The 21276-nt window shown below is 55.0% G+C and overlaps 2 protein-coding genes and 2 non-coding genes across 7 annotated transcripts; all 4 read left to right on the top strand.

Moving 5' to 3' along the window:
* Positions 1-2445: 2445 nt before the first annotated feature.
* Positions 2446-8907, top strand: ZNF213 (zinc finger protein 213). The gene is given in 8 exon segments (XM_032327957.1): positions 2446-4815; positions 5133-5645; positions 6331-6454; positions 6636-6706; positions 6904-7027; positions 8087-8409; positions 8411-8707; positions 8710-8907. Coding segments are annotated over 7 exon segments (1401 nt in total). The 5' UTR covers positions 2446-4815; positions 5133-5246; the 3' UTR covers positions 8773-8907.
* A 397-nt stretch (positions 8908-9304) lies between these two features.
* On the top strand, positions 9305-16461 carry LOC116581003. Of its 4 annotated transcripts, none has more exons than XM_032327968.1 (9): positions 9305-9960; positions 11122-11262; positions 11367-11562; positions 11660-11748; positions 12686-12793; positions 12920-13087; positions 13624-13846; positions 14159-14667; positions 15216-16461. In XM_032327968.1, the coding sequence occupies exons 2-8, from the start codon at positions 11125-11127 to the stop codon at positions 14419-14421; spliced, it is 1185 nt and encodes a 394-aa protein (XP_032183859.1). In that variant the 5' UTR covers positions 9305-9960; positions 11122-11124; the 3' UTR covers positions 14422-14667; positions 15216-16461. The 4 variants fall into 4 exon arrangements, with proteins under 4 accessions (XP_032183859.1, XP_032183858.1, XP_032183857.1 ...); XM_032327967.1 differs by having other exon boundaries at positions 9305-10023; XM_032327966.1 differs by having other exon boundaries at positions 9305-11036.
* Positions 16175-16247, top strand: TRNAR-CCG. Its single transcript has one exon. It is a non-coding gene; the product is annotated as a tRNA-Arg (tRNA).
* Positions 16462-17741: 1280 nt separating the features above from the next.
* TRNAR-CCU lies at positions 17742-17814 on the top strand. The gene has a single exon. It is a non-coding gene; the product is annotated as a tRNA-Arg (tRNA).
* The last annotated feature ends 3462 nt before the right edge of the window (positions 17815-21276 follow it).

The following is a 21276-nucleotide window of genomic DNA, read 5'->3' as shown; positions in this document are numbered from 1 at the left end:
GATAGAGGGAGAGAGAACGAGTGAGCACAGGCAGACAGAGAGGCAGGCAGAGGCAGAGGGAGAAGCAGGCTCCCTGCCGAGCAAGGAGCCTGATGTAGGACTCCATTCCAGGACGCTGGGATCATGACCTGAGCCGAAGGCAGCCGCTCAACTAACTGAGCCACCCAGGCATCCCTGTATTCTATTTTTAATGAAACAAAACAAAACAAAACAAAACAGAACAAAACACCTCTTACTAGGCAGTAATCTCATTAGGGTATACACTCTGGTTGTAATAGATGTTCAGTACAGCAGAAATTTAAACATGGTATCTATTTCTTTCTCACATCACTGCCTGGGTATAAACCCAGGCCTAGTTTGGTGGCTCCACAATCATCAGGAGTCCAGGCACTTTCTGTCTTACTGCTTGGATACCTCTGGGTATTACTTAAGTCTGCATGCTCCACGCCACTGTGTCCAAATTCCTTTTAGCACCTAGGAAAAAGAGAATAGGAAGACAGGACCCATCCCTTTCTAGTAAAATACATATATCACATCTGCTCACATCTCATCACCTTTAATTTAATTACATGGCCATACTTAGCTGCAGGAGAGGCTGGGAAATCCTTATTCTTTTTTTTTTTTTTTTCTTTTTAAGACTTTATTTGAGAGAAAGAACAAGCTGGGGTAGGGAGGGGCAGGGGAGAGGGAGAAGCAGACTTCCTGCTGAGTGGGAAGCACTACATGGGGCTTGATCCCAGGACCCCTGAGATCATGACCTGAGCAAAAGGCAGACAGTTTAACGGACTAAGCCACCCAGGTACCCCTACTCCTTATTCTGAATGGCTATGTGCCTGTTGAAAAATTCTTACTATAGGAGAAAAGTGATATTAGGGAACAGCTAGTAGTTCTTTTGCTGCAAATGAGAATAAATGCTTCTTAATATGAGCATGGATATATATCAGAGACACAATGGGTAACTGTAAATCATTAAAAGTATTTTCATGAAGCAAGAGAGTGATGTCTGTTGTCCTCAATTTTTTACACTGTTTAGAGAATTCTGTACTAAGAAAATAATGAGTATAAATTCTGGAAATGAATATAAATTTTCCAGAAAGAAAAATTAGACTTTTTCATTATTTATTGATTATATTTCCTAGCTAGAAAAATAAATACTTTCAGGAAAAAAAAAAAAAAAAAAACAAAGAAAAGAAGTACTGTTGGGTGGTCAGTTTCCATGTAATTGAATGCAAATAACTTGTCATTTACTGGCACTGGCCAATAAAATATATGGTAAGTGTGCCAGTTATTAATTTATTATTTCTCAGCCCACAATACACACATTTTTCCCGCTTTGTGGTACTAGAGCCTTTCTCCTTTGCCAGCCAACTTGATGTTAGCCTTTGCCAATAGAGGGCGACAGAAGAACAATCTAAGACCACACTTAGTTAAAAGGGGACTTTCAAGTTCCTTTTTTTCAGTGCGTTTTCCAGGGGACCAGCAGAGGGAGCCTAGGAGCATCCACTTCAGCAGTGGTCCCAGAACGTTCTTGACTCACACCCTCCAGCAAATTGTTAAAGCAGATGCTGGAAGGTGGGTGTTTGTATAAATGACTTGCAAATACAGGAAACTGGAAATCGTCTAAATGACCCAGAGTAAGGAACTTTAAATAAAATTTGGGGGACGCCTGGGTGACTCAGTCAGTTAAGCAGCTGCCTTTGGCTCAGGTCATGATCCTAGGCTCTTGGGCTTGAGTCCTAAATTGGGCTCCTTGCTCAGCCGGGAGCCCGGTTCTCTCTGCCTCTTCCTGCCACTCTGCCTGCTTGTGCACTCTCTCTCTGACAAGTAAATAAAGTCTTCTTCTTCTTCTTCTTCTTTTTTTTTTAAGATTTTATTTATTTATTTGTCAGAGAGAGAGAGAGTGAGCACAGGCAGACAGTGGCAGAGGGAAAAGCAGGCTCCCCGAAGAGCAAGGAGCCGGATGTGGGACTCGATCCGAGGACGCTGGGATCAGGACCTGAGCCAAAGGCAGCTGCTCAACCAACTGAGCCACCCAGGCGTCCCTAGTCTTCAAAAAAAAAAAAAAAAAAAAAAGTAAATAAATCAAATAAAAATTGGAACTTTGGTACTATGGAATACTATGCAGCCTGCAAAAAGTTGCATTTTATTTGTACATGGTGATACAGAAAGATACCATTTTTATTTTTTTTAAAGATTTTATTTATTGGGGCACCTGGGTGGCTCAGATGGTTAGCATCTGCCTTCAGCTCAGGTCATGAGCCCGGGGTCCTGGAATTGAGCCCTGCATTGGGCTCCCTGCTCAGTGGGGACCCTGCTTCTCCCTCTTCCTCTATTGCTCCCCTTGCAGTAAATAAAAAACATTTTATTTATTTATTTGGCAAAGAGAGCACAAGCAGGGGGAGTGGCAGGCAGAAGCAGAGGGAGAAGCAGACTCCCCTCTGTGCGGATAGCCCAACATAGGGCTCAATTCTAGGACTCTGGGATCGATCTGACTGAAGGGAGACCCAGTAGCCCTAGAGATATCCTTGATAGACTTTTGTGTCAACAAAACATTACTTACCATAGAATTATTCCAAAATTACACTAGAAATATCCATAGAGGTAGAAGTGTAAAAACAGACTAAAATATTAATAATGTTCACTTCTGAATGGCCTTAATAGGAATATATTTTTACCTCCAGTTATTTTTGCCTTCAGTTAGTCAGCAAATACTGTGCCAGGCACAAATCCAGATGCTAGGAGTAGGGCAGTGAAAACGCTGACCTCACGGAGTTTATAGCCCAGTATTGGGGGACAAATATTACACAAGTATCTCAGGTAGTGATAAAAGAGAAAAATAAGGTAGGGCAGAAGCATGGCGGGAAGCTGTTCACATAGCTTAGGGAAAGCCAGTTGGAGGGAGCGACATTTGAGCAGATCGAGGGTGCTAGTTTTGTGGATACAGATAAATTTTCCGTACTTAATTCCGTACTTGCATAATCAAATCAAAAGACACCGCTTTTTATTTCAGGAAATATGTATTTCCTGAAATACAGATATATATAGCCTTATATATATCTATATATATAGGTGTAAATAAGATAGCCTTATATAGAAATACAGCCTTAGATCTCCAGGTAGAGAAGAGTGTGGGAGCAGGTACAAATGCATGGGAAGGAGAACCCAGAGCTCCCCCAACGCCCCGCAGACGAAGCTGCTGGCGGGCGACCGGGGGGCTCCCCGGGATCAGGGTGACCGCGTGCGGCGTACTGCCACAACACCCCCGCCGAAGCTCGGGTGCGAAGATCGCCGCAGGAGGCTCCGCGTCCCTCGGGGGACTGCATTTCCCAAGAAGCTCCACGCCCCGCTAGGCGCGGCTAACGACTTCGGCGAGGACGGGACCCAAGAGGCTGGAAAGAAGTACCCCGGATCCGAGACGCGCGCATTCAACTCGTGGCTGGGCCAGATGCCGTTTCGGCCCACCAGACCAGCCATGGCTTTCCCTTTTCGCCTTTCACCGACCGGGGTACGGTAGAGAAATAGGAAAAAACGAGTTTAGCTGATCTCAGCTCGGGGGCATTAGGTGGGCGCTGCTACCTCCTGATTGGCCAACTCTGGGAATTCTCCTCGTTCATTGGCTATCCGTCAGGAAGAAGGCGGACTCAATGGGTGAAGGGCTTTTGGGGGCGTGTAGTTTCGAGTGCTTCTTGCGGGCGCATTTTCCGGCGAGCCTCGCGCGAACTTCCGGCGCAAGAACCTGGAGACGGAACTAAGAACCCTTGGACATTTGTGGGCGGTGTGTATCCTGGGGGCGGGCCCGGAGACGCGGGCTGCGCGGCTCCGAGGTCGAGCGCAGGGCTACGGGTAGCAGGGGCCGGCGCCCTGAGACAGAGGCCGAAGGGGGCGCGCCTGCTAGGAAGCGCCGGGGGTGGGGTCGCCTGCGCCCGTCTAGCCCGCCCGTCGCCTCTCAGCTGCGCGCTGGCGAGGTTGCTGGGGTCGGAGCGCCGGGCTCCGGCCGGTCCACGTTCCCGCCCGCCGCGTCCTGCCGAGCGACCCTGGTGAGTCCCGGGCCCTCTCCGAGCGCAGCCTTCTCCTCGGTCACTGGAGGATGAGAATGGAGCGCGTACTTTTCAGGGGTGTTGTGAGGAGTAGGAGAATAAAGTAAATAAAGTGTTTAGTGTGTAGTAGAGAAGGACTGGAAACAAGCTGGGTGCCTCTCTTGGGTAAGAACCTGGAGCGCATTCACACTTTGGAATCTCCCAGAGCGGCTGATGAAGAAGCATTGTTAGGTGGGAAAAGCAAGATACAAAATAGTACGTGCAGTAAGACCTCGTTTCTGTAAGAACACAAAACCACTTGGTTTTCCCCGTTCCTATGGATACATTTCCAGTAAATGGACAGGGAAAAGTCCAGGAGGTCACATGTCATACTGTTAATGGGAGGGGGGTGCAACTGCCTTTGGAAGGGAGCTCCTATTTTATGTTTCTGTGTTGTTGAAATCCCCCGCATTTTATTATAACACTTTGTGTCACTTTTTGTTGTTGTTTGTTGAAACAAAAGAGCAATTGAGGAAAATTTCAAAACACATACTTTTCAGGGCTATTGTAAGAAGTATGGAAGGTATAAATATGTGTCATTCATTCGTATGTACCTGTGGATAAATAGCTTAGCCTGGTGTCTGTGAGCTCTTTGCCGACACCCCAGGGCCAAGATGTCTTGGAATTCAGAAGTTTTCAGATTCGAGGAAGGTAATCTAGCACAGATGGTATATCAAGCAACCCCACCAGAGGAACCTACAGCAATACTCAGTCATCCAATGTGAGACAGAAACACATGGTAAGTACAACTTGGCAAATATTTACAGGCTGAAGAGATACATAAGTATTTTTGCTGTAAGCTATAGGAACATTTACCTTGAGGGAGATAAGTGGAGATTATGAAATGTGGTCACATCAGTAGGCAGGTAGTGAACACCTGGGAGTTTTGGATCTCAAAGCCGAGGATAAGGGGCTGTAGACATGTGTTGGTAGCATAGAATCACATGAGTGAGGCCTAAAGAAGACTTCAGAGCCAGGAGAGGACAGGAGCAGGCTGGCTGGTGTTTGCTCATGTATTCCCCCCCCCCCCACCCCTGCATTTTGCTCTTTTCCCAGGAGTACCTGTCCAGATGCCCACCCGGCTGCCACAGGGGATCCCTCTGGGAGACTGAAGGGCAGGCTCCCAGGCCCAGGTTGAGGCCAGCCAGTCCTGAGCTTTAGACCAGAGGAATGGCAGCACCCCCAGAGCCTCAGGATGAGGCCCCTGGGGAGGGAGAGGGGCTGCTGATCGTCAAGGTGGAAGATTCCTCCTGGGAGCAGGACTCTGCCCAGCAAGAAGATAGCAGGGATTCCGAGGCCTGTCGCCAGCGCTTTCGGCACTTTTGCTATAGGGAATGTGGGAGGGCCCATGAGGCCTTCAGCCAGCTCTGGGAGCTCTGCTGCCGCTGGCTGCGGCCAGAGCTGCGCACCAAGGAGCAGATTTTGGAGCTGCTGGTACTGGAGCAGTTCCTGAGTGTGCTGCCCGGAGGCGTCCAGGGCTGGGTCCGAGATCGGTGTCCAGGGAGTGGAGAGGAGGCCGTTGCCTTGGTGGAGGTCCTGCAGAAGCAGCCAGTGAAAGCATGGCCGCAGGTAAGAGGCCCCTCTGCACCTGGCTGGCACCTGGCTACAGAGCGGTGGCCATCTCCATAGAAACAAGTCCTCCAGGGGTGGTGGTGATGCAGAGCCAGAGGAAGCAGCAACAGGAGCATGTCATACAGGTGTTGCCTTTCTGAAAGACACTGTCCAAATGAATCTGGTTTCTTTTTAGTGGCTTTGGAGGGTGGTCCCAGTAGGACCAAAGGAGGCATGCTCCAGGAAGGCAGTTTGAGCTCCACGCTGGTTCTACAAATACAATGTTCTGCTGTAGTCAAGGCCCTGGGGATATAGTCATGTGTAATGAGAGCAGCAGAGTGGGTACGAGAAGGCAGCTGTCTGTGTGAACCCTGCTCTCTGAGGGGTATTGGATTCTTGACCTTGGGGAAGGTGCTAATGAGTGGCTGGGGTGTGGTGTTCCGCCCTGGGTGTGGAGGTCTGCCCTCACACCCCCGTACTCAGGGGCTCTGTGATTTGGCCTTGGGGAGCTCTTCTTGCCCTGTGCTTGATTGGGCACACAGAACTGCCTGGTGTCACCTTCTCTGGATTTTTCTGGGACCCCATGTGGATCTCCTTCCCCACGTCCTGAGGGACGTGTCCCTGTGTCCTCCTTCCCAGGGATTAAGCTCTGTCTCCCCCGTCCGGTCTCGGTGCTGATGAGCATGTTGTGGTCCCCGCACAGGAAGTGCCCTCAGAGGAGGTGGAACCCGAGGCTACAGTCCAGGGACCCCAGGCCAGGGGGCTTCGCATGAAGGTGGGGGCGCGAAGCTGGCCTCCTGCACCTCGGGAGCAGCACAGCTGTGGTGGTAAGTAAGCTTGTAGGCCCCACATTGCTGGGCAGGGGCCTGGCTCCTTCCCGAGCCTTGCGCTGAGGGTAGCAGGAAGGGTATTTCTGTTCCAGAAAGCCTAGGGATGCGTGTGCATGTACACGTGTGAGATCTCACTCCTGGCCCGGGCTGGCGTCTGTGAGCCTCTGTTCTTCTTCAGCCCAGCTTCCCGCTCTTAAAGAAGGGAGAACCAGAGAGACAGCCGACACCTGCTTTGCCTCTGAGGCTCACGTGAGTTACCAGTCCGTTTGTCCCCTCTGAGGCCCTCGGTGCCATCTTGAGTCCCTAAAATGGACCTTGTCTTTTCATTAAGGCCTCTCCCAGCTCTTTGCTTGGACTCATCCTGTCCCCCATCCCCAGGGGTACTCCAGAGTGCTAGTTCTGAGCCAGATGGTTTGGTTTTGTTTCTGTTTTTGATCTTATTCAAGGGACCTGTGACATTTGGAGACATTCCCTTCTATTTCTCCCGGGAAGAATGGGGCTCTCTGGACCCTGCTCAGAGGGAACTCTTTTGGGACATAAAGCGAGAGAACTCCCGGAATGTTGCCCTGGGTAAGCAGTGGGTGCAGACTGGACCCTTGAGGTCCTTGGCTCCTCTGAACTGGGGTCCCGGTGACAGAGGGTGGGGGCGGGCAGGCCATACACCCGCAAATGTTCCTGTTGGAATCCTCAGTCTTCCTACCTCCTCCTTAGCTGGCTGGAAAGTGGCTTTCGCTGGGTCTTTTCAAGAGCCCTGGGTGATTTTCCCTTCGTGTCAGTGTTCATTTTTCTCGGCCTGTGAGTGTGTGTTTCCATATGGTGGGTGCTCCCCCCGAGTCAGCACTGTGCTGAGCTCTCATTTGGGCATTTTCCTGTGATTCTCACCACCTGCTGCACAGAAGTGTGGTAGTGGGTCACAGACAAGGGATCTCAGAGAGGTCAATGGACACTGAAGGGACCGAGCCGGGACTGTCCTTACGACAGCCCACGAAGAGGGGCTGACAGTAGGAGCGAAGAGGGGCTGACAGTAGGAGCAGAGCGTCCATGTGCCAAGGCCTGGGCCCTGCTCTTCGGAGGCTGCCCTCCTGCAGCTCCTGTCCCCGCTAGAGCCTTTCTGAGCCCTGTTTGGGGGTTATCTCGTGGAATCCACATGACCCAGCGGACGGGCTAGGATCATTCTCTGTGCAAATCTGTTGTTGAGTTTAGGGGATAAGAGCTTGTGGAATGTGAGTAGCCACCTAGGCGGAACCCATGTGGCTTCTCAGTTTCTGGTAAGAAATACTGAGGGTTTCGGTAATTTATAAATTGCCTGAATTTATTGTTTCAGCGCTTGAATAGCCAAGGTTCAGAGCATGGGATGTGGGGTGCCAGTGTGGATATGGCTGTGGGAGGTTGGGCGTGTGATTAGTAGGCATCTATACAGGCAGGATCGGCCGACTGGATCCCCTTGCCTCCGCCTCAGAAGTGTTTCTCTGTGGCCGTTTTGTCATGTCCCTATTTTATGGTGAGGAAACTGAGGCTGGGGTCTGTGTAGCCCAGGGCTTTCTGGACCTGAGTCCTGTTTCTGCCTCGCCCCAGCTCTGGTGCCAGAACCCAGTGGAACTGAAGAGGCCGCCCCCTCTCGGCTTGCAGGTTTGGGGCTCCGGAGCCACAGGGAGCAACCCGGGCTGGAGGAGTCAGTGATGGCACCGGGGGGCCAGGCCGGAGACGGTGGCCGTGGCACCGGCCATGGCGACGTGACTGCGTCCTGGAGCCCCAAGGAAGCCGAGGCTTGGGAGGGCGAGGCCCGGCCAGGGGCGCCCCTGGGCCGCGCGGTGGGGGCGCGCAGGGGGCGGCCACCCGCGCGGCGGCGGCAGCTGCGGGACCTGGCGGCCGAGAAGCCGCACAGCTGCGGCCAGTGCGGCAAGCGCTTCCGCTGGGGCTCGGACCTGGCGCGCCACCAGCGCACACACACCCGGCGAGAAGCCGCACAAGTGCCAGGCGTGTGAGAAGAGCTTCCGCAGCTCGTCGGACCTGCTGCGCCACCAGGGCGTGCACACGGGCCAGAAGCCCTTCTCCTGCTCTCAGTGCGGCAAGAGTTTCAGCCGCAGCGCCTACCTGGCCGACCACCAGCGCATCCACACGGGGGAGAAGCCCTTCGGCTGCAGCGAGTGCGGCAAGAGCTTCTCACTGCGCTCCTACCTGCTGGACCACCGGCGCGTGCACACCGGCGAGCGGCCCTTCGGCTGCGGCGAGTGTGACAAGAGCTTCAAAGCAGGCGCGCCCACCTCATCGCCCACCAGAGCCTGCACGCCAAGATGGCCCAGCCTGTGGGTTGAGGGCTGGCTTGGGCCGGCGCGGGGCGGGTCTCCTGAGGGTGAACAGGCACTGAAGGCCTCCTGGGCTTCACCCTCCCTCTGTGGCCTCCATCTGGGCTGCCTGCCCTGCCCTAGGGCCTGCCCCCCCCCCCCCCCCCCCCCCGTACCTCATGGCCATTTCCCTTCTTCCTTCCTGGGGCCGCAGCACATTCCTTGCCCGTGGCCTCTGCGCGGGAGACAGACTGCGCCGTCAGGGAAGTGTGAGGACTGGGGCAGGGCCTGGGGTCCTCCGCACTGCCCTACCCCCCCCACCTTGCTGGCCCCCGTGGCTCTTTGTTCCCTGCCCTGTGGGCTGAGTCTGTGGGCCTGGCCCTCTGCCCTTCTAAGCTGTGCCTTGCACTGGGTGTGGAGGACAGGCCATGACCTGTGGGATGCTGCTGGGCTCTGGGAGGGACAGCCTATCCTGGGGAGGATCTGGGTCTTGGGTATGGCCACAGGGGGCTTTCCAGCCACATCCCCTCCCATTTCTAGGCCGTGACCGCTGGGCCCTGAAAGGAAACCGGCTGCCTCTGCTCTTAGCCTGCTTGCCCCCAAGCGAGTCCCTGAGCGCACTCCCAGGCCAGTCTGGTGAGGGTGGTGGCGGCTCCAGGGATGGGAGGCCCACACTGAAGACCAAGGACAGGGCTGCTGGAGGCTGGCTGCCCCCGGCGGCCCCGCCCCCCCCAGAGGTGTGGGGTTCGTGATACTTAACACTAGCACTCTGTTAGCGCTCAGTCGCTGACTCCCTAAGCACTGCATTCCGTGCTGCAGGCGTGCCACAGTGTCTGCAGATAGGCGACAGCAGGGACCCACCACAGGCTCTCTGAAGGAGCTTGGCTCTGCTGGTCTCCAAAGGGCAGGCAGCAGAGGACATTGAATAAATAACGGAATCTTTCTCTAGGCTGATCTGTTCTTTGTGTGGTTGCTGGGCGGGGGTCCCGGAATTCACACCTGTCCAGCTCCCGGTTTGGGGGTGCCAGTGGCCCTGGCGTGGGGTGGTTGCCTGGTGGAGACCCATTCTTGGCTTCCAGGTTGTCTGGGCCCCAAAGTACCGGCGGGAGTCTCAGGACTCTCATCAGCTTGTGTCAGCCGAGGACCGGGGGCAGCTCAGGATGGGACAGCTGGTGACACCCCTCGCCACCCCGGCAGGACAACAGGAGAGCTGAGCCGGTCTTCACCGGGCTGCTCCCTTTCTTCTCAATGGCAGTCTGAAGAAACAGGCTTGGGTGCAAGGTGACTGGGGCGGGCAGGACGGTGGCTCTGGCTGTTCAGGGGGATCCAGTACTCCAAGCGGGTCCCGGTGCTCAGATCCCTTAGCGGGAGAGGACGGCTGTCAGAATGGGCCCCATTCCCCACCCAGAACTTGACATTTGACCCATCCCCTGCTGAGCACTCCCCCTGCCCCTGCCTGGAGCCTGTGCAGAACTGGTGGGTGCATGGTCAGGGGGCCTCCTGCCCCCACAGAGCCCTTCCCTGGTGGCCTGGTAGTAGCCTCGGCAGGCCGCCTGAAGGGTGGTGGGGGTAGACAGCGACAGAATGTTCGTCCCCTAGTCTGTGCGCCAGCCTCTCCCGCCCCAGGGCCCTTCCTCAGCCAGTCCCCCATTTAACACTTGCTTCATCTTGAGCTCGCTGTGATGGACCGGACTTCCCAGATGAGGCACCTGGGGCCCCGCTGTGGACAGATGACTCCAGTGGGGGTTTCTGCGTGTGAGACAGCACGCGCTACCTCTCCCCGTACCCTTGTGCTCAAGGCTGCCGTATGCACATGTGCGGGTGGCATGGGTGGTGTGCAGGAGTGAGGGGGCCGGTGAGAGCTGCGTGTGGACTTCTCGGTGCTGGTAGCTAGCTCGGAAGGGAGACACTCCTGTGTAACAGGATCAGATAGGCGGTGGGCCAAGAGCTAAGAATAGGATTGGGCATAGGCTCCTGGCTCAGGTGGGGGTGTGCCAATGCCAGCCAGGAAGTAGCCCACGGGAGCCAGAGAACAGTACAGGGACTGAGGCAGTGGGGCCTATGGCCTAGGGCTCCAGGGAAGGAGCAGAGTCCAGCTCAGCTCATAACAGAGCTGATAGGACAGGGCTCAGGGAAAGGACAAGTTCTGGGATCTGGGCATCGGCACCAGGGGCAGGGAGTACGCTTGGTGCTCAGAGGAAGCCCCCACCCAGCCCCCATGGCCTTTCCTGGTGGCTGGGACCCTGCAGGTGGCCTCCCAGATGGCAGATGCTAGACAGAGTCTGGAAAGAAAGGTAGTGGGAGGCACTGTCTGGCCCAGCCCATTCCTGGCTTTCAGCTGAGCCCTGCCTCAGCCCAACTCTGCCCTTGCTTTCCCAGGGGATGTATGGCCTGCAGGGTCCCAGGGTGGCTCTGACACTCAGCAGCCCTGGGGTGTTAGCCTCCACTGTTGCTGTCCTGGAGGGCGTGTTCCGGAGCCTGGGCTTTGAGAGCTGCCAGAAGAGGGAGGCCTCTGTCCAGGTGAGTCCTCACCCGCCTCTGACCTCACCCTCATCCCAGCACCCACCCCTAGGCCCACCCTGGGGCCTCCCCGGACTCAGGCTCAGCTTTTGCTCTTGTCCTAGGGCTTCCTCGGGGAGCTGGCTGGGTTCCGGAAGCAGCTGGATGCCCTTGGGGGCCCTGTGGGCTGTGCCCTCGTGGCCTTGGTGGCCCCTCGTGGGCAGCTGAGGCAGTCCCAGCAGCTGGTCTGGGAGCTGAGCCGCTGCAGGGCCCTGTGGGGCTGCCCCAAAGTTTTCCTGCTGCTCTCGACGACTCCTGGGGGTGAGTGGGCTGGGCAGGGACACCGGTTTTGGGACGGCACAAAGTAGGGGTGGGGGTGGGCAGGCCCTCCAGGCCCATGTACCATTTCAACACCCAGCTGCCCCTGAGGCCGGAGCCTTCCTCACTGGCCTGAGCCAGCTCTGTGGCCGATTTCCTCACTGGTCTCTGCTGCAGCTGCTGATGGAGGTAGGGGCTCCAGATGGGAAATCCCTGGGAGGGGGTCCGTGCCAGTCACTTTCCCAGGCTCTACTGTGCTCTCCTGACCCTGCTTGGTGGTTCGAGTCATTCACACACACACCACCCCCATTTGTTTTACAGTTGAATCTTTATCGTCTGTGCATGTGGTATCATTCTTGAGCCCTTGCCTCCTGCCCCACCCATAGCCCCCTGCTCACAGCCTACTCGGATTCCTGACACTCCCAACCGCTTCTCAGCTCACACCTTTGCCCAATGCCACTCCCTCTGGCTTGCCCTCCTGTTGTCCCAGCCAGCCTCACACGTTCCCTACCAGGCTGTCACTGATACCCTTCCTTGACTTCCTCGAGTCTGCGCCTCTGCTTCTACCCAGCCCTGTTCATACTTACACAGACAGACGGTGACTGTCAGATTGCAGGTCCCTAGAAGCCAGAGTGGTGAATGATCCAGTACTGGTCTGGGCTGGAGCCCCAACAGTCTCACTGGGCACTTGGGTGGCCGCTGGTGACCCTGGAGGTGAAGGGTGGGCCCAGGCTCCACTCCACAGCTTTCCCCAGCCTGGTGTCCTCCCCAGGCAGTAGCTACCCTGAGAACCTTCCCAGACAGGCCCCAGCCTGCTCTAGGAAGTGCCCCAGCTCTGCACACAGTGATCCCTGAGGTGGGGCGTGGTGTGGTTAATGGCATGGCCAGGATCCACTTAAAGACATCCATGTCCAGGGATGCCCATGATATTGAACATGAACTAGGACATCTCCTTCATGCTCTCCCATTCTTTTGTCTGTGTCCTTCCTCCATTTTGGCAGGGGACCCTAAAGAGACTGCAGTAGCCACAAACTAGGCAGGTTGTTCCCTGAAGCCAGTGCCCTGTTCCCTCCCCAAACTGTGCCCCCATGGAGCAGCCCCCTGTGGGTTCTCTGGTCCCCCCCAGGTCTTCTACAGGACAGCCAAAGAGTCAGAGGCCTCCTACTGCCCAGTCCTCCGGAGCTCCTTGAGGGGCGCACTGTGCCTGGGGGATGTGGAACCCTGGGAGCCCCAGGTGAGGGGCACGGGGTGGGGTGAATGATGTGACAGCAGATGCGAGCAGGACAGAGGCTCGGCGAGACCTGAGATGGGGTCTGGGAGGTTCTCAGACCACTCTGAATGCTCCTTAACTTGTCTGTAGCCAGAACCCAGCCCCAGTGCTCACTATGAACTGTCCGGGACCAGAGCCGCCCTCCTGCTGTCCGTGATCCATGGCTGGCCCGGGGCCCAGCATGATGTGGAGGCGCTGGGGGGCCTGTGTCAGGCCCTGAACTTCAAGACCACCCTAAGGACAGACCCTACGGCCCAGGTGAGGTGAAGGCCAGAGCTCTGGTAGGGCTCTGAAGGAAGCTCCCCCCTCCACCCCAGGACCCAAGCGACTCTCTGCAGGGCTTCTCACCGGCTCTGGCTTCCATCCTTCCTGCTGCATGTGTGGGGAGCTTGCCTCCTGGGCTCCGGCGGCGTCCCCCGCTGTTTCTCCACTCCTCTGCTCCAGGCCCCGGCAGGACCCTCCAGCTTTTCCTTCAAGGGTCTCAGCTTCCTTCCCAGACACCTGTCAGCTCATTGCTCTCCCCTCACACCTCTTTCCTTTGTGGAGCATTTTCCCTGCCCTGGCCAAAGACTCAGCTGCAAAAGGCTAGACCACATGATTCTTCCAATTAGGCCATGCCAGGTTTGCAGTGTGTGGGGGAGTGTGTGTTAGAAAAAGGACTTTCTCTGTGGGCCTGAGGCTGGTAGGAGGTGGGAAGTAGGGTGGGCAGGGACTGGACAAGCCTCCCTGGAGGGCCACCAGGCACTCGGGAGGACAAAGCCTGGGCCCAGGCCTCCATCTTGTCCCCACTCCAGGCTTTCCAGGAGGAGATGGCCCAGTTCCGAGAGAGCCTAGATGCCCGCAGGGTCCCGGTGAGCTGTGCCCTTGTGGCCCTCATGGCCCATGGGGGGCCACAGGACCAGCTGCTGGGGGCTGACGGGCAGCAGGTCCAGGCAGAGGCACTGGTGCAGGAGCTGAGCCGCTGCAGGGCCCTGTGGGGCTGCCCCAAGATCTTCCTGCTTCAGGCTTGCCGTGGGGGTGAGTGGGGCCCGCCCATCCTCTCCCCGCTGAAGGCCAGGCCAGGTCCCCACCTCCCAGGACTTGCTGTCCACCTTCTCCAGGAGGCCTCATCATGGGAGCTTCATGTGCACTGCCCCACCTCCTAGCCTCTTCTAGAAGTCAAGTCTATGAATTTGAGCACTTTACCCTCAGCACATGCATTTCCATCCTTTGGGTCCTTGCAGCCTGGCAGGCCTGCCCTGGATTTCTGGGGGATGGGCTGTGGACCCCTGGGGGCACCCCCAGGTATCTGCTGAGCCAAAGAATCTGCATATCCCCGCTCCCTTCCAGGGCAGAGGGACGCTGGTGTGGGGCACACAGCTCTCCCCTGGTTCCGGCGCTGGCTGCAGGCATCACCAACCACCCCCTCACATGCCGACGTCCTCCAGATCTATGCTGATGCCCAAGGTGGGCGTGGCTTCCTGCTGGAGCCCAGGCTTGGCCAGGGCTGGTGGGAGGGCTGTCTGGTGTGCCTCTCCAGGGCTCTGATCGGGGTCTTGCCAAGAGGATGGGAAGGAAAACCTTCCGAAACCGCAAGGGCCACTGAAAATTGAGGGCTTCTCCCCTCCTTAAGCCTCAAAACAACCCTGGAGGCAGGAAGGTGAGACAGCTTTCCTAAGGTCCCACACTCGTAGGTGGCAGAGCTGAGAGACTTGAGTTCTTTCAGTGGTGGTGTTGAGATTTGAGTTCTGATTTGCCTTTTCCACCCTGGGCTAATTCTCCTGACTTCCCCGTGTGCCCGTGAGGCAGGGCTGGGGGTACCTCTGGGGCTGAGAGAGTCCCTGGAGCTGCTGACTGAGGTGTGTTGGGGTTAGGGGCAGAGACCTGGGGAAAGGGGCTGGATTCATCCTTCTCCCCAGCCCTGGTGTTCTGATCACCTCCCATTCACCCTGTGGGTGAGCCAGGCCAGGGCCCCTGGTGAGAGCCACAGCAGGTCTTAGAGGGTTCTGCTCACTGCCGGGTGGAGAAGGCAGTTGCCCACCTGGCAGGGCCCTTGGGGGTTGCGGTCAGGAACAGGGTGAACCAGCAGAGGCTGTGGGGCTGCAGGCTTTATAGTATAAAGAGTGGGTGGCATAATAATAATTTCACAGGCTTGCAGGGAACCGAAGCCCCTCAGACCGAGAGCAAGTGGAGGGTGGGGGAGCCAGCTGGGTGGGGAGCCCTTCTTGCTGTGTGCGGGGCACATCTGCCAGGAGCAGAGGGCTCATGGTTAAGCCTCTGAGGCCCCCTGAGGGCCCACAATGGCAAGGTAGCGCTTGAAATTTTAGGCCTTCTCGTCCACGGGGCTCCAGGCTGGGTGCCCAGGGACCTGGCAGTCCTGGGCGCAGGCTGAGTGGGGTCTTCGCAGGTCAACCGCCGGGTGTGTGAACTGGAGGTACTGGGTCCCGATGGCCAGAGGTGCCGCAAGGCCTGCCTGGAGATCCGCAGCTCGCTGAGGCGCCGGCTCTGCCTGCAGGCGGGACTGTGCCCGCTGCCGTTCCGGGGGTGCTGACCACTGGGGGCTACGGCCCAGCGCCGCCGCTGACTCCATCCCCTGTCCTGGTTCCTCTTGTGTAAATGGGCGCAGCAGTGCGGGCGCGGGGCGTGGAGGTGGGGGGACTGCAGTAAAGGTCTGTGGGTGATCCCAGTGCTCGTGAACAGTGCCTGCCCTCGGGGAGGTGACCCAGTGAGAGAACGCATGCCACGTGACTGGCACCCCGTAAGGGTGCACCTGTGCTCCTGGGAGCGGGGGTGGGGGGCTGGGCCTTCCCACGGGCGCGGGGACCGAGGAACCCGGCCCGGGCTAGGCTGGTCTGGAGGTTCGGAGAGAGGACAGCCGGGGCCCACGTCGCTGTCCCAGCTTGCGCACTCCACAGGCGCCCCACGCTGGGGCCGTGGGAATGCAGGAGATGCGGTCTTGGCTTTCACGCTGGTCGGAGCCTGGGCTGGGACCACAGGACTGGACAGAGCACAGCAGGCTGACCGGTGCTGTGATGAGGGAAGCGCGGGGGCTGCACAGGGAGCAGTGGGCAGTCTCTGACCCAACGCGCTCCGGAGCCACGTAGGGGAAGAGCTCCCAACGCGCCGGTTAGGGCCGGAGCCTGCCCCCTCACCGGGGCTCGAACTCGTGCTACAGTTCGTTAGGGCCGTCCTTGCCGGGCTGCCAGGACTCGTTTGGTTTGCGTGGCCCGGCCCACAGTTTGCAGCCCCACCCACAGAGGGCCCGAGGGGCGGAGCTCCTCGGTGGTAGGAGCATGCGCATTGTGGTACACTACACAGGCGCCTGGACCAGCTTTATGAGAGAAGCTGGGGAAACGTAATCGGTGGGGCCGCGTGGCCTAATGGATAAGGCGTCTGATTCCGGATCAGAAGATTGAGGGTTCGAGTCCCTTCGTGGTCGCTGCAGTGCTTGTTTTTCCTCCCTTGACTTCACATTTTCCCTTGGTCCGGACTGCACTCTCCGCGGAACCTGAAAATGTTTGCGCTGTGCCCCCCTCCTCGCGGCGCCCCACCCTGCAGCACCCGGAAAACCGCCGAGCTCCAGAGTTCCAGCACGCGTGGAGCTCGGGAGCTTAGGGTCTGGTCTGCACCTCCCTCGACCCCAGGGTGCTGCGGGGCCCTGAAGGCACCAGCGGTGTCCTGCTGACACCCGCATCGAGTCCCGGAACCTCAAACGAGGTCAATATAGTTCAGCCGACTAGAGCTGTGACAGACGGGTTGCTGGATTGTTGCCGGGATGAGGTGGGGGGGGGGGTGGTCCCAAGGTCAGAGGACAGGTGCGTTTCAACATACAATAGGTTCTTGTGATGAAAAGTTTTGGAAATAGTGACGGTTGGATGATATTGTGCATATAACTGATGCCACTGAATTGTACACTTAAAAACGGTTTAATTGGCCAATTTAACGTTAAATATATATATTTTTTATCACAATAAAAAATGTTTTAAAAACTCTAACATATTATTCCGATTTCTTACAATGATAGTGTACCTAAATGGTTTGTGTGCATATATATGTAAAAGTTTAAACCAAAAGAATATGCCCAGGATTGGGTCATCATTGTACCTGGAAAAAAATGTCTTTACCTGCGGACCCGACTTCTCTCCAAGGGATTCTGGTTAAGGCAGGTAACCTAGGTGATGTAACCTCCTCCCACCAGGTGACCGCCAGGGCAGTGGCAGCCGGGGACCTCATTCGGGAAGGTAGGCACAGGTGACCTGGGGTCCTGTGGGGGTGTTATTTTATCGTTTTTGTGATGCTTCAGCGGTTTGAAATTCATTACGGTGAACATTTTGGAGATGGGAAAGAACACCTGTCCTCTGGTGGGAAAGCTAACGCTGGGTTCTCTGACCGTGAGAATCTCCTACTCCACCGACGCAGCTAGTCCGAGGAGAGCCATTGCGAAGGGCGCTCAGGGCAAAGACCTCGGGCCACTGGGATCTGTTGAAAACCGCGGAGACCTGGACAGGTAACACCTCCTTTCTACGGGGCAGTGTAGGGAGGAGGGCTGGTACCCCTCTTCTCTCCTCTCCCACATTTTGCACAGGCAACTCCCGCTTGCTAATAGTTATAACCGGACCCGGAGTCTCCCAGAAGGAGAAGAAAGTGCTCGCCCAGGATTTGATCCCCAGGCTTCTCTTACCCTAAGCGAGGCTCACACCCTAGTCCAACGAACTGAGCGACACCTGTGGCCCCAGTTCTTTGGGCTCCGTCTGCGCATGCGCGGTCTCTCCACGATCCGGGGATGCTTTAGCCGCAGGCCAGGTTCGAGTGCGGGCCAAATGCAGGTGTTGAGGGGCCGGAGAAGGGCAGAGGAATCTGTGTGTAACCGGTGGGAACAACGGGAAGGCATTGGAGAGACTGGTGTAGGACCATTGCAAGACATTCATTGTCGGCCCCGGTGGCCTAATGGATAAGGCATTGGCCTCCTAAGCCAGGGATTGTGGGTTCGAGTCCCACCCGGGGTACAAAGGGCTAAGTTTTAAACCCCCTCCAAGGGGGGAAAAAGTGAAATGCTTGTGCAGTGGGCGAAACCAAATTAAAGGTGCTTGAGGTTGCTCAGTCTTAGTCCTAAACTACTAAATTGGTTGTCTTTATTTTCTAATAAGGGGTGCACGTTTCCAGCTTTCAGAAAGGAATACTTGCATCATTCACCTTTTAAAAATAACCATCCATTCTACTTGATGATATAAAGGAATAATTATTCATTTTTCCAGGTGTATTGATTTTATAGTGGTTCTATATATTTTTAAAAGTTCTTTTATAAACAGACCCAAGGCAATTATTTGGAGACTAAATTATATGACAACTGTTTTTCTTTAAAACACCGGCTGAGTGCTGACAATAGTTATAAATACGGTAACGTATACTTGCAAGTTGCTTTCAGATGAGATCTGAAATGTTCTCAGCACACACGCAGAAAAGGTAGCTATGTGAAGGACGGTTGTGTTAACAGTGGTAAACATTTCACAAACGTATGTGTGTATCAAATCATCACATTGTGCACCTTCAGTATATATCATATTTATTTGTCAATTATCTGTCCATAAAGCTAGGGAAAATACAATGGGTTGCTTGGAGGTATAGACAAAACAAGGTAATGGTTGCTAATGGCGTAAGTTGCTAATGGCTTAAGCTGGGGGATGAGGACCCCTTAAACTATTTCTCTGCTTTAGTGCATGTCTGGAGTAGTCCATAATAAAGTCTCCTCTTTTTTTCATCCATGCAATCCCTGTCTTCATCCTGGAGATAGAAATCTCCCAACTTCTGCACATGGTGTAGAGTAAAATCAGAAACCTCCTATACCACATGTTCATGGAAGGGAAGACCACTGAAGCTTTGCCATATACATATACAAAAATAGTTCTCTTTTTAAAATTAACATATAATGTATTATTTCCTCTGGGGGTACAGGTCTGTGAATCATCAGGCTTACACATTTCACAGCACTCACCATAGCACATACCCTCCCCAATGTCTATCATCCAGCCACTCTCTCCCTACCCCACCATCCCCTAGCAGCCCTCAGTTTGTTTCATGAGATTAAGAAGCTCTTATGGTTTGTCTCCCTTCTGATCCCATCTTGTCTTGTTTTTTTCCCTCCCTATCCCCACGACCTCCCACTGCCTCTCAATGTCCTCATATCAATGAGATTATATGATAATTGTCTTTTTCTGCTTCATAAAATATAGTTCCCTTTTGCCTTCAAAAACCACAAGTGAGACTCTTCTGTTCCTCCAGCTTTGGCCTTACTTCTCCAACTTTCCCAAATATCTGGAAATCCGTTATTCCCCCTGGAATCAACAACGTCATCTCATGTCTCCCACCACCGTGGGAGGAGACTGGGGACTGCAGAGCTATCCGAGGATGCTGGTGTTTCCCTTGCCAATGTTTCTACATGCCTTCTTGAAAGGTATGTCTTCTGGGTGATGTCAGCAGGAGGTGGGTGTCCACATCATGTGTGCTAGATCTGCTCCAGCATCCCCATCTAAGTCTTTGGCTTCCTTTCTCTACTCGGTGCCAGGGACGTTCTCACATCTCAGTCTCATTATAGGCTACCAATGAGTTCAATGCTTAGCCAACCAACCCAGAAACATGGCAGAACCACATTCAGTTGCACAAAATAACATGTTAAGTATAGGCATTCTGGAAAGTGCTCCCAGGTCAATAAACACCAGATGAACAATCGTATCTCATCCTCCTTACTCCAATGACCTTAGGTTCCTTCCCACATGTATTTCCTGGGTCTCTGCTGGCATAAATGAGCACCACTTGCAATTCTTTGGTTGAATAAGCTATTTCTTCAGCATGCTGATCTGGCTGTAGTCATGGGGCCACATGGGGCCAGTGTTAACAAGGGTGGTTGGTGTGGGCTTTGTGGAGCACTGCCATCCCCTTGGAAGACAAGTGCTCTGGGTAAGATTATTATAGGACATTGAAACATGGGAAGCCTCCTCTCCCGATTCCAAACTAATTTTGCTGACAAGGAAACTCAGGTCAACTTTGTTTGAGCCCACCCAGAGGTCTCCACGTCTTTGGCCCAACTCCTTCATAATCAGGGCCATTTCTTTCACATGAAAGATTTCCTGAGGCTGTGAACTCAACTTCCAATGTTGTTCCACAACACGTACATTTCAATGATGGGTTCGATCTTTAGCAATATCAGCCCCACAGCTATAAGATTATTTCATGCCAATCATGTAATGTCCCTGGGCTTCTGAACATGACTTAGGCTGAAACTTTAAAGACCCGGTCTTGCCATTTCCTTTTGGTGAACAAACCAGTGGCCCCCAAAAGAATCCCTTCCAGGCCACAGTCCTCATAATCACCTTTGCTGCCACAGCACTTAAGGACAGCAGCCACATGGTCTTTCCGGGCACTGTTTCATCATAATCAACCAAGTGATATGTGGCTTGATTGTGATGCCACCGTGTGCCGTTAGTGACTGGCATCCCGTTTCCCCCTGGCAAGGAGCTTGGCTGCTTTCAAACTTCTCACCAAACCAAGGTCCAGGCAGCAAACCCATCCGTGGGTGTTGGGGGAACCAGAGAAGGTTTATCAAAGGATACAAACTTTCAGATGTAAGAGGAATGAATTGCGGGAACCTAATTTGCAGCATGGTGATGAGAGTGAGTAATACTGTATGGTGGGCTTGAAATTTGCTAAGGGGGTAGATCTGGAGTAACCACGTGACTTGATGGGTGTGTTCATTAGCTTGATTGTGGGGATCAGTCCACAATGTATACGGATACAAAACAACTACATTGAACACCCTCAATATGTAGGGATTTTGTCAGTGCTATCAAGCTGGGCCCTGATTTTAACAGACTATTGGAAGAACAATGGTTAACGAGGTACAAAGAGTGGCCCCCGAGGCAGTGGAGAAGGCAGAAAGGTACCACAGAAAGGGGCTCCGACCTGCAGAGCCGCGGGCCAAGGGGAGAGGTTGTGGTCATGAAACGTCAGAAGCTTGCAGAGGGCCTCGAGGAGCTTGGGAGCAGATTTCGGAGAAAGAGTGCGGCACGGCTAGCCTGGGTGTCACTGAGTTCCGAGGAGGGTCCCCCCGCAGGCGGCTCCCGCTGGAGCCTCTCAGGAGCCGTGATGAGGCTGATTCTGTGTGGGTTGGGAGATCTCATGCTGGGTTCAGCTGCTGTTGCTGGAGCAAAAGGTTACTTCCGGGATAAGGGGGCGGGGCGCGGCTTGGCGGGAACAGGAAACCGGAAGCGGCGCGTCCCTTCGTCCTCCAGCCGCTCATTCGAGGCCTCCCGTCTGCAAAACCTAACGCGGGTCCGCTGGCCAGGCAGAGTGGCACCCAGTTGGGTCTACAAGGGTGAGCAGGAAGCAGGGAGAGAAGAGTGTGATAACTTGCACCCCTGCCCTGCCTCGTCGACCGCGCCCCTTCCTTCCAGCCGCTTCGTGAGCGCGCTCCG

Source organism: Mustela erminea, chromosome 20 (genome assembly GCF_009829155.1).
Source record: "Mustela erminea isolate mMusErm1 chromosome 20, mMusErm1.Pri, whole genome shotgun sequence".
NCBI classification, from domain to species: domain Eukaryota; kingdom Metazoa; phylum Chordata; class Mammalia; order Carnivora; family Mustelidae; genus Mustela; species Mustela erminea.
The sequence above is the reverse complement of the archived record's forward strand: the minus strand, read 5'-3'. Positions and strand labels throughout refer to the sequence as shown.